Source organism: Chaetodon trifascialis, chromosome 12 (assembly GCF_039877785.1).
Source record: "Chaetodon trifascialis isolate fChaTrf1 chromosome 12, fChaTrf1.hap1, whole genome shotgun sequence".
Taxonomy (NCBI): domain Eukaryota; kingdom Metazoa; phylum Chordata; class Actinopteri; order Chaetodontiformes; family Chaetodontidae; genus Chaetodon; species Chaetodon trifascialis.
Genome location: NC_092067.1, coordinates 21,242,366 through 21,255,057, shown reverse-complemented (window position 1 = coordinate 21,255,057; position 12,692 = coordinate 21,242,366). Strand labels below are relative to the sequence as shown.

Below are 12,692 nucleotides of genomic sequence, written 5' to 3'. Positions count from 1 at the left end.
TGCTAGCTATTTCTGGGCCAGTGGCAAAATAATATGTTTTGATAAGGTCAACAGCCTGGATGTGGTTTCCAAACATGAGCTCTTTCTCCGACTCTCTAGATGCTGAAATATCTCTTGAGTTAATTGACAGCAGGAGAAACGTGGAGGGAGAGATGCAGAGGCAGGGGGGAGAGATAAATGGAGACAGAAGGAGAAAGAGGGGAGTCCTTTTCAGGAACATTTCCGGGCTAATCTGTCTATTTTGTGACCGGCTTTCAGATTGGTGCGTTCATTGTGGAAAACTAACAATATTGCGATAGTTTAGCATCAGTCATGAGATTATGAAAGAGAAGGTCAGACATAAATCTATTTATATCTATAAGGCTGTTTTCTCACCTACAAGTAAAAGTTTAATTTAGAAGTCAGACCAACAACCAGACATTTTTACAAAAATAGTTAAGCTTGTGTAGGTGGAACGGTGGACCAGTGGCAACACTGTTGCCTCATAGCTAGAAGGTCCCGGGTTTGATTCCCATCTGGGGCGCTGGGGGCGTGTCCTCCGCCATGTCCTCGGTGCATGCTGCTCGCGGAAAGGGGCCACCTGACCAATGGTGATGAAAAAACAACTAGGTCCCTGGGCAGCTGGCAGCCCACCGCTCTTCGTCTGCCACAGAGGAAGGATGTACGATGGATGGGTCAAATGTGAAGAAATAATTTCAGGAAGCATGGCGTGTGCATGTAGTGTGTGTGATAAAATAAAGTACGTTTCTTCTTCTTCCTCTAAAATGGAAACGTGTCTTTTCACAGCCACATCTGCTGCTTTAGGGTTAAAGCATTCAAACCATCATTTCCCAAGATATATATAAGATACTATGCATTTATGTTTAATTTATTTATCAGCTTTTTGTATCTTTATTACTATTGTTATTATGTATTACATTTATTACCTTGTTTATCTTTACTCCTCCTTACACTTATATGTGAATACATGCTACACTGACATCACATTTTCATACATGCATGCAAACACATACAACACTCCCTTTAAGAAAAACAACAACAAAAAAATCTGTTTGGTCTATATATGATAACCCTCATGACCCTTTCTGTGTGACTGTCTGTATATTCTGTCACATCTATGCTTAATCTGTCACCTTTTTTGTCCTGTTTTGTCCTGAAAAACAAAGAACGCTGCGTTATTGGCAGCATGACAGTTTTAAATCACACTTCAGCTGCGTGGAAAACGTTTCAGAAGCGTTACCAGTTTGTAAGTAGGCGCACTGTCAGAGTGACTTTTATGGAAAAATCGCCGGGGTCCCTTTCAAACACGAGGCCTACATGTAAAATTGGCACAGCATTTTTGGGATTACAGTGCATGTCTGAAAGTGGAAACAGAGACAGGGTGTACTGTATGTGAGTGTGTGTGTGTCCAATTTCCCAAGGCTTTTCAGATACCACAGCCAGACCTCAAAACTATCATCACTGTTCTCGCTCCCATCTGCCAAAGTCATCACCCACACAGACACCCTCTCTCCCATGCACACACACACACACGCACGCGCGCGCACACACACACGAAAGAGGTGTGAAATAGCCATCCCTCACCATTTTAACAGGGGTGGGAACCTGGCTATAAACTTTCTAACGTTCTTAACTTCTGTCTGTCATTCCACTCGCTGGCTTCCTCTCTCTCTCTCTCTCTCTCTCTCTCTCTCACACACGCAAACAAACAAACATTTGTTGTTGGCTTGTGAGTCTGCTGAGGTGTCGGTTCTTAGAGGCAAACCAAAATGAGGTGAGAAGAAGCTAGTAACAACTACTCTGAGCTTTTTCCTGTTGAATTTTACACTTCTATTTTCACTTGAATACGTCTTATTTTTAGATAGAGCAGGAGTTTACAGCGCGGTGATATCAGGCACGTTAAGGGGCTTTACGAAAGTACATTACAGCAGCACTATTCATCTTTGGAAAGCAATGGGGAAAAAATGGCAGAGAACATAAGGGACCGTGGAGGAGAAGAGGGGGAATGAACAAAGGAGCGCACAGGAGAAGAAAAAATATGGAGATGTAAAGATAGACTGAAGAAAGAGAGGAGAATTAAAGTTGAGGCCTTTCAGGCAGTGAAAGTGAAAAGGTTGCAAATGAAAAATGAGACGCTGAAAGACCGAGAGTGACTGATGATGGCTGGGGAATATAGTACGCCTCGACCGTGTTTCACATTTAGATGCTTAAATGGTCGGCGAACAGCTGCGGTTTCACACACACATTTTAAACATCTTTTAAACAACGGCGGCCATTCTGGACCTGGATATTCATCTGGTCACATCGGAAACACATCATGAGAAATACATGGAAAGAATCCTTCAAGACGTCATCAGTGCAGCCAGGAAGCTGCTATCGTTCTTATGTCGGCTAATATGATTTTACATGCTGGAGAAATACAACACAACGCAGAGCAGGCAGCAGGCGAACGCATGCTGCACCAATAGTCATGTGGTTAATGTCCCTGCTTGGCTGTCTGTCCTGTGTCCTCTACTCTCCTGCCTCCTCAACCATCTGACTAAGCAAAAAAAACAAAAACAAAACCAGCTTAGTCTGACTGAAAAAGAGTGGAAAAACTGGAAAATAAAAATGAAACAATGAAAGTAATTTTAGAAACAACAGTTAATTATTACAACATAAACATCTTGTGCAAAGCTCTTTTGACAGTTTGCACAACCCTGATTGGATGATTTTTATCTCTTAATTGACTTTAACCATATTAAGTGCAATGAACAAAGAGGAACAATGTACCACTGCATATGGGAATGTGTGAAAGTGAAATCCTTCTGGCAAGATATTTTGAACACGATTGATCAGATATTAGATAAGAAACTACCACTGGATCCCAAGCTTTTTATTCCGGGTACATATCCAACTATCCCACAACTACAAAGTAAAGAATCTAGATTTGTAGATATGTGTATATTACGGGCTAAACGTACCATTTCCCTTAATTGGAAAAAAGTTGATGGACCAAGAATTGGAAGGTGGATTAAAGAAATGGCATTAAACATGACAACGGAAAAGATAACATACATTATTAAACGGAAGTAACATGTCTGTGATGACATCTGGAGACCTTTTATATGTTTTTTAACACATGATGCTAATGTTGGTAACTTGCTTCAGCAGGAGGAGGCTCTGAGAGAGTAGAACGTCCATGCGGTGTGATATAATGTCCTGAGAAACGCCTTGAAATGTGTCTTCAGAATTTGTTTAATCAACTATAGTGAGTGTGTGCATATATCTGTGTATATGTATGTGTATCTGTGTCCACACAGGCATGTATATACTGTATACCACATCCAGGGTTCTGCTGTTATTAACATTATTATTATTATTATTATTTTTTTTTAGTCTTAACATACTTTTCCTTACTATTTTGTGAGGGGAACAGGGGGATGGGAGGGAGAACAGGGAGAAAAAGTTTGTCTGGTTGAATATGATAGTGATTTGCTGTAACTAATAAACACATAAAAAAAGGTTCAGTGAATCTTTTGGTTAAATATTCCCACAAGAAGTTTATTTGGTGAGAAAGGACACCTGTACTCACGGCCCTGGGAGGGGTAACAACATGCAGTGCAGTGAGGACCCCCTGAAAATGAACGCTGTCGCAGTGACGTCAGCTCATGCTGCTGATTTGAAAAGCAGAGAACGAGCTGAGTTACATGAGCTAAATCCACGACCAGGTTTTTATCCTGTGTTAATGTATGCAACATCTCTGGTAGAGTGCAGTTCTTCAGATTGTGCCGCAATTTTTTTTTTCTAAAAATAAAAACCCTGTATTGAACTTTGCTGCCTCTCTAGTTCAATAAAACATGCAGACACCAAACTATAACAGCTGAGGTTTGAAGCTGTAGAGTTAAAAGAAAGGAATGAAACACCAGAGAGTTCACTCATGACGACTTTGACAACTACTGATTGTGCATAAGACGAAGTGCGTTTTGGTGGGGGAGCAGATCTCGGAGTCGGGGATCAGTTTTCAGCCCCTGTCTGTGTGCGCGCTCCCCAGGGAGGGGATAAGGTGAGTTCCTGGCTGAGCGAGGCCTCCAGGGACGCTCGCAAAGACATACAGACTGCACAGATTTAATTACAGGCTTCGAGGAGCAAAAGGGAGCAGAGAGCAGTGCAAAACATTTACTTTTACTCCTCATACATAGATAAGGATAAGGAGCGGTACCTTGGTAAGGAGGCATACTGACGTTCCACCTCTTCGTAACGTGGTGCCAACCGATGATCCGGCCCTCTGCCCGGCATCTGCTAAAGAGAGACAATTGGTTAGTTTGTGGCCTGCACAGCCTGAATTATGTATTTCCCTGCCTCGAGCACTAATAAACTGCAAAAGTGTGAGCCTAAGCATGTGCAGCGTGCACCCATAAGCCCCTCGCTCTCCTCATATGTGTGTCTGTGAGTGTGTGTTTGTGATACAGGGGTAATTTAGCATCGACAAAGGCTAGTTATTAGGGATTTAGAGTTTCGGGCTTCTAAGTTTATTTGGGGGGGGGGGTGGACGAGGTCTCCATCCTAGATTAGGTTACTTCAGAAATGGATGGAGTCGTCTCGCTCACGCACACACACACAGAGTCACACATACACTGACTCGAGTCTCATCTCCATCTTGAGAAAAAAAGATTAAGTCAAGCTGCTGACAGTTCAATCTCTTCTGCTTCCTCTCTTACTCTTCATCTCACTGGTTCTCTCTCTTACCCTCACATCATGTTTTTTTTCTCTTCTTCCACTTATTCCCATTCCTCTCTTCTCCCCTCTTACACACACACACACACACACACACACACACACACACACACACACACACACACACACACACACACACACACACACACACACACACACACACACACACACACACACTGTCGCTCTCTCAGAGATTATCCCGGGCTATTCAGTAGGGAGATTCCAGCTGCCGCGGCGCTCCTTAAAGAAGCCGACTAAACCCCAAACGTCAACAAGCTCCATTAACACACACACACAAACAAACACACGCAGACACACACACACACACACACACAAGCCATTTCCTCTGTGAGACACACTGAATATTGTAAATGAGACTCATTTTAACATAATGTGGGGTGAGAGAGTGAGAAATGAATCAGGTGATTGAGTGTTGTGACTTACTGTACGTGCAGAATTATAAAGTCCCCTCAGGGTCTGTGCAACACTGAGTCTCTGAAAATAGCCCATCAAACGCACCGCCGCCACTGCACAATGGTGCTTTTGTTCATAATATACATTTCTATCAGCTAAAATTGCATAACGCATAACTGTTTCTTCAAGTACACTGTTGTACCTCAGACAACAGGACAATGCTGTGTGTGATGTGCATGTTTTTATACTGTAAAAGTAGGGTGAAGCATGTATAACGTGGGAGAAACTGTAGAAGAGTTCCATTAAACCCAAAAGATAATAGAAGTGTATGTGTGTGTCCCAAACTGGTGAAGACAAAAGGTTGAAGGTATCATAGAAAACTAGGTTTTCTTCTCAACTCAAGGCAATATTGTCAATGAAAAAGGTGCCGGGAATTAGATATTACAGACCGCAGCTTTTTCTTCTCTCTCTGCATTCCAGGGTATGATGCCAGGAGGCATATAAAACAGATTTGCTAGACCTGCTTTCTTTTGAACACCTGTCTTTATAGCTTCAATATCTCAAGTAGAGAGAGAGCGCAGGATATTAGGTGGGAATAGAGAGGTGGAGCGAAAAGAATGAAAAGGCATTAAACGGAGAAGAAAGGAGGAAAGAGAGATAGAGTGAATGAGAAGTAAATGAGTTAGGGAGAGCGGCCGAGAGAGATATAGAGAGGAGGAGGGATATTATGAAGCCATTGAGAAGTGGCAGGGAGAGAGAAGGGATGAGAGGTGAATTATAAAACACGGGAGCGAATGGGGTGAAGACAAGGACAGCGGAGCGGAGGGCCGAAAGGGACACGGACGACACAATTTAAACAAGACGTTAAAAGAGGGAGCGAGAGATAGCGGGGGGGGAATGACTGCGACATCCAGGGGAGACGGAGAGGTGGGAGAGGCGAGTAATAGGGGTGAAGAGAAAGCAAAGAGTCATGAATGGAGAGAAAATGAATGAAAGAGGGAGGCAGGTGTCAGAGAGCTGGAGGAAAGACGGTTTGGATAGAACAGCAAGGCACTGTCGGGCTTAGCGATCATTACTCAAACAGGAGCAAACAGTGCGCTCGTTGGGGACTATTTTATATGCATTTGGTGCACTAGTGAGTATTTATGGCGGTCGCATGTGGGATTGACTTAAAATAAACTACAGCTTGCGGTAGTGGTATTCGGGACTTGGTATTTTTGGACAAGGATGGAGGTCTATGGCACAAAGGAATAAGACACATCAGGCTTTGGCTTCACAGTACTTGGATCAGTTTACTGTTATATAGAATACTGCCAGGCTTGTCCTCTGAAAGGCAGCGGATGACGAACCCATAAGACGTCCTGTTACAGACAGACGGACCGAGCGAGTGTATGGTTCGGAGCTCTTCTGCTCGAGCGTGCATGTCTTTGTGTGTTTCCATACACACGGATTAGGAGGAGGAGATTACCGTGCGATGCCACAGACTGAGTAAACACAAACAGATTGAGTGTGTGGTGGATGTGTGCGTATGAAGTGGAGGAGTGTATAGAAAGCAAACAGATATCTCCATCTAAACACACACAAGCAAAGTGGTACACAGTGAGGATGGTGGAAGAATGTTAGCTATTACTTGATATTACTACATTTCTACACATTCAGTAACTTATTGCTGCGTGTGTGTACGTCTGAGTGTGTGTTTGTGATACAGCTTTGATACTGTTCTGTTTATAGAAGCGGCAAAATCAGCACATGAAAGAGCATCACACACTGATACGAAGTCACAAAAGTAATGAATCTGCGTAAAACTTCAACTTTTTGTTAGATGAATATAATAAAATACATTTACATGCAATGATGAAGTGAATCCAGCTTTGAAAAGTATTTTTGGTTTTACATAAAGTTCTACAGAAAGATGCTCATGGCTGGAAATGTCACTCAATCCTAAAACTACTCAGCTGGAGCTAAAAGACTTTAAGGCTAAGGCTAAAAGGTTTCTCAGTGAACAGAGCGACCTGCCCTGGAAGACTGCAGCCGCCTGTTTCAGCCTGTCTGTAGCTGTGTGCAAGCAGTGTGTGTGTGAGAGAGGGAGGGAGGACACAGCGTGGCCATAGAAACAGGCCTTCGCAGGCAGAGCAGGCTACCCAGGGTGGCTGGGCTGTGTTCGCTTAACATCGAGAGGTTGAGACAGAATCTCACTTCTTACTATACTGTGAGGCACATGAGGACTTCAGAGAGGTTTGCTTTGAAAAAAATAAAGATTATATATTATATATGCTGGGTTAATCCACCTCCCTGGTCCTCAGAAACTGCCCTGTCCATGCAAGCAGGACAGTCAGTGTGCAGGATTTAGTACTGAAATATGTTGACTGAATGATGACACCTCTGAAGCCTCAGTGTATTTGTTTCCTTGTGATGATCTGTTCAGTTTTTCTTGTGTAACATGTAATTATTCTGTAATGTGTGTGAGTGTGTGTGTGTGTGTGTGTGTGTGTGTGTGTGTGTGTGTGTGTGTGTGTGTGTGTGTGTGTGTGTGTGTGTGTGTGTGAGAGAGAGATGTTGAATGTTAGCCGACACTCAACATTCAGAACTGTGACAGCAGTACAGTGCAGGGCAAACACTGTGACAGGTGAGCTTGGGTGGAAAACACTGCACACACCTTCTTTTTTTCTCCCCTCATATACACACACACACACACACACACACACACACACACACACACACACACACACACACACACACACACACACACACACCTGTACCACCTGTACCTAGCACGTGCACAAAATCCATCTTCCTCAAAACATGCACAATCTTTCTCTTTCAAGTGCACACACACACATACTCTCTCTCTCTCTCTCTCCCCAGGCACGTGCACACACACACACTTAAACACACTCCCCCTCACTCACAGAGGGCTGTGGCAGCGCTGTAGCGCACTGGTTGGGGTAATGGTCTAGTGAAAAACCATTTCACGGCATAGCGAGCAGAGGAGAGGCAGAGAGGAGAGCGCGGAAATCAAGCAGAAGAGACTGATACTGAAGGGAGAGGGAGCAGACACACACACACGCACACACACACACAGAAAACGACACAGACACACACTCGCAAACACACATGCACACACACTGTAAGAGGGGCTCATCTCTCTCCTTTCAACAGACCCTTCAATTTACCCATAAAACAGACCACCCCATCACTTGCAGCACTGACACACACACACACACACACACACACACACACACACACACACACACACACACACACACACACACACACACACACACACACACACACACACACACGGTCTTACAGTCATGTTTCTCTCTCAGTCTGTCTTGCACACAGACACTGAGCGGTTCAAACATCCCATCCTTTTCACTCGAGCTGTTTCGAGGATTTCAAAGGGATTCTGATCGACACGGAGCGTTCAGTAAATGAGACTACTTAGCCCGAACGTGAAGTGTCTCTTTCCGCCTTGCTTGTCGCTCTTCAGCGCTTTTTGTGCTCTTCTCACCTCCCGCCTCCCCCCTTTCATCCTCTCCATGTCCACACCTCATCTCTTCCCTTCATTAGCCGGCTCTCCTTAAGTGAAATAAAGGGTTCCTGTGAGCGCTTTATGTTAAAACCCCCTCCCCAGCCTTCACTCTTAATTAAGAACTCCTGGTTCTGCTGCACCCTTAATGCTGTTGTCTTACTCCATTGTCCTTTCTCCTTTCCGTGAATCCATCCATCACTCAGCCATGAATTTATAAGCCTCTCTCTCTGTGCTCCCTCGTCATTTCACCCTTTTCCCACATCCCGTCTCTTATTGTCTTTCCCTACCCCGTCTCTTCCTAAAATCAATGATGACAAAGAGGAACAGCATAATCTCTTCCAGTCACTTCTGCTTCTTTCACTGTTCTCCTTCCTAAGCCCCCTGCCGTTCCTCCTCTCTTCCTCTGTACAGCAAATAGACGGGGGGCAGGGGGGGGCTCCCTCTTTAACAATCCCTTACCTTCCTCCTGCCATATGTTTCTTTTACTCTCAGTCCATCTGTCTTTCCCTCAGTCACCAATGTCCTTTTCTCCTTCCGGAAATCAATGGAAAAAGATTCTGCTCCCTTTCTATCATCCCTCCATCCTGCCCCCCCCGCCGCCTGCCTCCCACCCATGTAGAAATCGATGAATAAGGGAAGGCTGGTTCTAATCCGTATCAGTCATATCGTTCTGCACAGCCAGCACTTTAGGCTGACTCAATTAAAACACAGCTCTGAGGAGGCTGCGTGTGTGCGTTTGAGAGTGTGTGTGTGTGTGTGTCATTTCTGCTGCCTGTGATATACCTAAAGCCCGTGCATTGTGTTAGGAGGAGGACCACCTGAAGAAACTTGTCTATGAATGCGAAAAGCTAAAGACAATGACTCACCATCCCAATGGCGCACTGTAAAAACTTTTCCTCTTTGACATAAATGCAGATTACAACTGAAAACTGATCTCAGATCTGCTCTCCGATCAAAATTAAAATCACGCAAAGCAGGATGGAGACACACAACAGATCTCAAACCCTGATCACTTGATCCCCGTCAATCTACACTCGCACTGCATGAGGAAAGCAGTCCTGCACCTGCTTTACTGGTGACATACACATACAACATATCTAAGCAGTCGGTGGCTGAACTTCACTCTCAGTTTTTCTACTTTTAACTGACAGAGCCGCTAATTCCAAACTAAATTGGCACAATGTGTTTTGGGTTTTCTCAGCTTTAGGGCCAGCAAGTTGTGCAAGGTGGAGTAATACTGGCTGTGTATAACTTCATAGGTTTTGAGGGAGTGAAAGATGCTGCAGAAAGTTCTTTTTCATCACATTGTGTCGGCACACTTCAAATTTTAAGGTCAGACGTCACATTTCTAATTTTCAAACTTTCTATTCCCTCAAAACCTGTGTAGTTACACGCAGCCGATATTACTGCGCCTAAAGAATAATTTAACATAATGCAGTTCGTGCAGCACATTTAAAATGACGTATCCATAAAATATCAGCCCCCCGTTTTTCAAATTGGGCTTCTTTTTTTAAAAAGCCTCGCAGCTTTCACTCAGGTTCGTCGCGAGGTGGAAAAACTGCTTCAGGTTTTTAGAAAATTACAACAACGCTTGGCTGTGTGTTATTAGTTGGATTTTGTCACCGGTTGAAGGCCATTCTTTATGATTACTTCACCCCAGGCATGCTGGTTGTGTTTCACAGGGATGGAGAAAGATTTATACACAGACACACAAAGCTAATCCATACACACACATCCACATTCCATCTATTGATAGATGGATGCATCCTGTTAATCAGTAATATGTTATCTTATTCTGTGGTGAGGGAGGAAAACATATTCCACCTGTCTCCTGTGTGTGAAGCGAGCTATGCTTCACATTTTTAAATGGCACGCAGCAAAAAGAAATCTAACACCCGTCGTTCTTTCTTTTCATTGGTGCCAGATGTCAATTCGTATTTTCTCCTCCTTCATTTCCTTTCCAAACTCCAAACCGCTCATGGGCACGGCTGCCACTCCTGGCCACATGCAATGAGTTGTGATGCCCTCCACTTCCACTCAAGCAGTGATAAACAAGGCGGCGGTTCATTCACCCCGTTCTTCCTCACACACTCCATCTTTCCTTCCTCCCACTGCTGGCCAACCATACATACTTCCTTCCGTTCATTCATTCCTGCTCTCCATCACGGCATCCCAGTCTTTGTTTATTCTTCCCATTATAACTCTTCATCCATTCATTTAATACTATATACCATCCCTCCGTCCGTCCATCCATCCATCCATTCATTCTAGAGAAAGCAGTAATTGCAGCTGCTGGTGAAAAGCCATCCATTTTCTCAGGCTAATTACTACACCCTCTTAACAAAGCAGCACTGAAGGAAAGAGAGTACACTCACAAGAACACGCTTATTCACACTCTTACACGAGTTCACCTCCGCACACACACTCAGCTCTCCAAATGGGGCTTTGCCATAGTCCATCACTCTTCTAATGAGCCTGTGTTGACCACACAGGAGACAGTCGCTCAGCCAAAGTCAGAAGTTCATCGGTAAGATATGCATCTGCATCGCAGGTTGGTAGCTGGCATAAAAATAATGAGAGAAACAAAGCCTAGAACTTTCCTCTTATTCCACTCTCACATCTGTCCATCAAATATGAAGCCACAGCCAGCGGTTTGTTAGCTTAGCAACAGGTGGAAACAGCTAGCCTTGCTCTGCCTGATAGTAACAAAATGCATCTACCAGCATTTCTACAGCTCACTGATTAGCATGTCATATCTTGTTTGTTTAGTCTGCACAAAAAAACTAAGTATAAAACATCAGTTCTTATGGGTGGGGGGCTGGGGGTTATATGCTGGACTTTTTCCTGCCTCGTACCAGTGACTTCATGGCATCTCCACTGGTTGCCTGGCCACGGCTGCACTCAGCCCCCCAATAAACTGGGGAACTGACATTTTTGCATTTTGGCTTTTATATGAATTAACAACAAGTAGAACACGCTAATTAGTGACCTTTAAAGGTGATTGCAGGCAGATTTTGTTACATTTGGATGTTTCCCCCCCGTTTCTGCTGTTTTTGCTAAGCTGAGCTAACAGGCTGCTGGCTGTAGTTTCATACTGAACATACAGACAGGACAGTGGTGTTGATATTCTCATTTAACTCTTTCAGGAAGCAAATAAGCACATGTTTTCCTTCCAGATCATGTCCATATACTACTCAGTGTGAACAAGCAGAGGTTTAATGGCAATGAAAGTAATTACAATTCATAAATACGCTGGTTTTTATTTACCTGCTTGCAGCATTGTAATTGTGTACTGTAAGTTGGTGGTGTTCCTGTGTGTCTTTAGAAAACACAGGCTGTAGGCTGCAGAGTGAAGTTTCAAAACCAGAAATCTCAGCACCTGGCAAAGTAATCGCAGATTCATTGCTATTGATCAACCACCTTGTGAAACCTCTGCAGACACACCATTTTGGTGAGTTTGTGCGACTGGACTGTAAAATTTCACTCATCCCTGCTGAGAGACACAGAGACTGACAGCCGTGAGAGTGAGGGTGATGGACAACAGGCTGTAAAGTGTCAGAGAGGCAGAGAAAGATAGCGAAAGAATAAAATAACATGAGCAAATTTTGCTTATTTGTTTACAACACCAAAGAGGCACAAAGCGTCTTTATTCACAAGCCTCCTCCTCCTGAAATGTCAGCAAAGCACTAGAATAAAGGGCTAAGAATTAAGACTGGTGCACAGTTAAATGTCACAGCGCTGTTGAGCCTCTCATACAATTAAGACCACAGAAGGTCAATTTTCCCCAAAGCACGCAGCTCAGCGCATCTCCCATGAATACAGCGATTAATACTACTTAATGCACAGCGTATCCTGTTTGCTTAGCGTAGGATTGTGAGGGAGTGGAAGTGGCTGCATATTGTGTTTGTGTGTGTTTGTATGCATATCAGCAGGTAGACCTATCAATCATATTAATTCCCTTTTTTAAAAAATGGCATTTAAAAGTTATCAGGCAGGTGGCGTGAAAACAGACGGACAGACATGCTGA

General features: G+C 43.8%; 1 protein-coding gene across 3 annotated transcripts in view; it reads right to left on the bottom strand.

Annotated features, from left to right (window-relative positions):
- Positions 1 to 12,692, bottom strand: part of pard3bb (par-3 family cell polarity regulator beta b) — a 189,134-nt gene that overhangs the window by 14,868 nt on the left and 161,574 nt on the right. For 2 of the 3 annotated variants that reach the window (XM_070976180.1, XM_070976177.1), the window contains exon 23: positions 4,202 to 4,281. In XM_070976180.1, coding sequence (XP_070832281.1) covers positions 4,202 to 4,281 — 80 coding nt within the window. The remainder of the gene's footprint in view (positions 1 to 4,201; positions 4,282 to 12,692) is intronic. The other variant, XM_070976179.1, reaches the window with a different exon arrangement.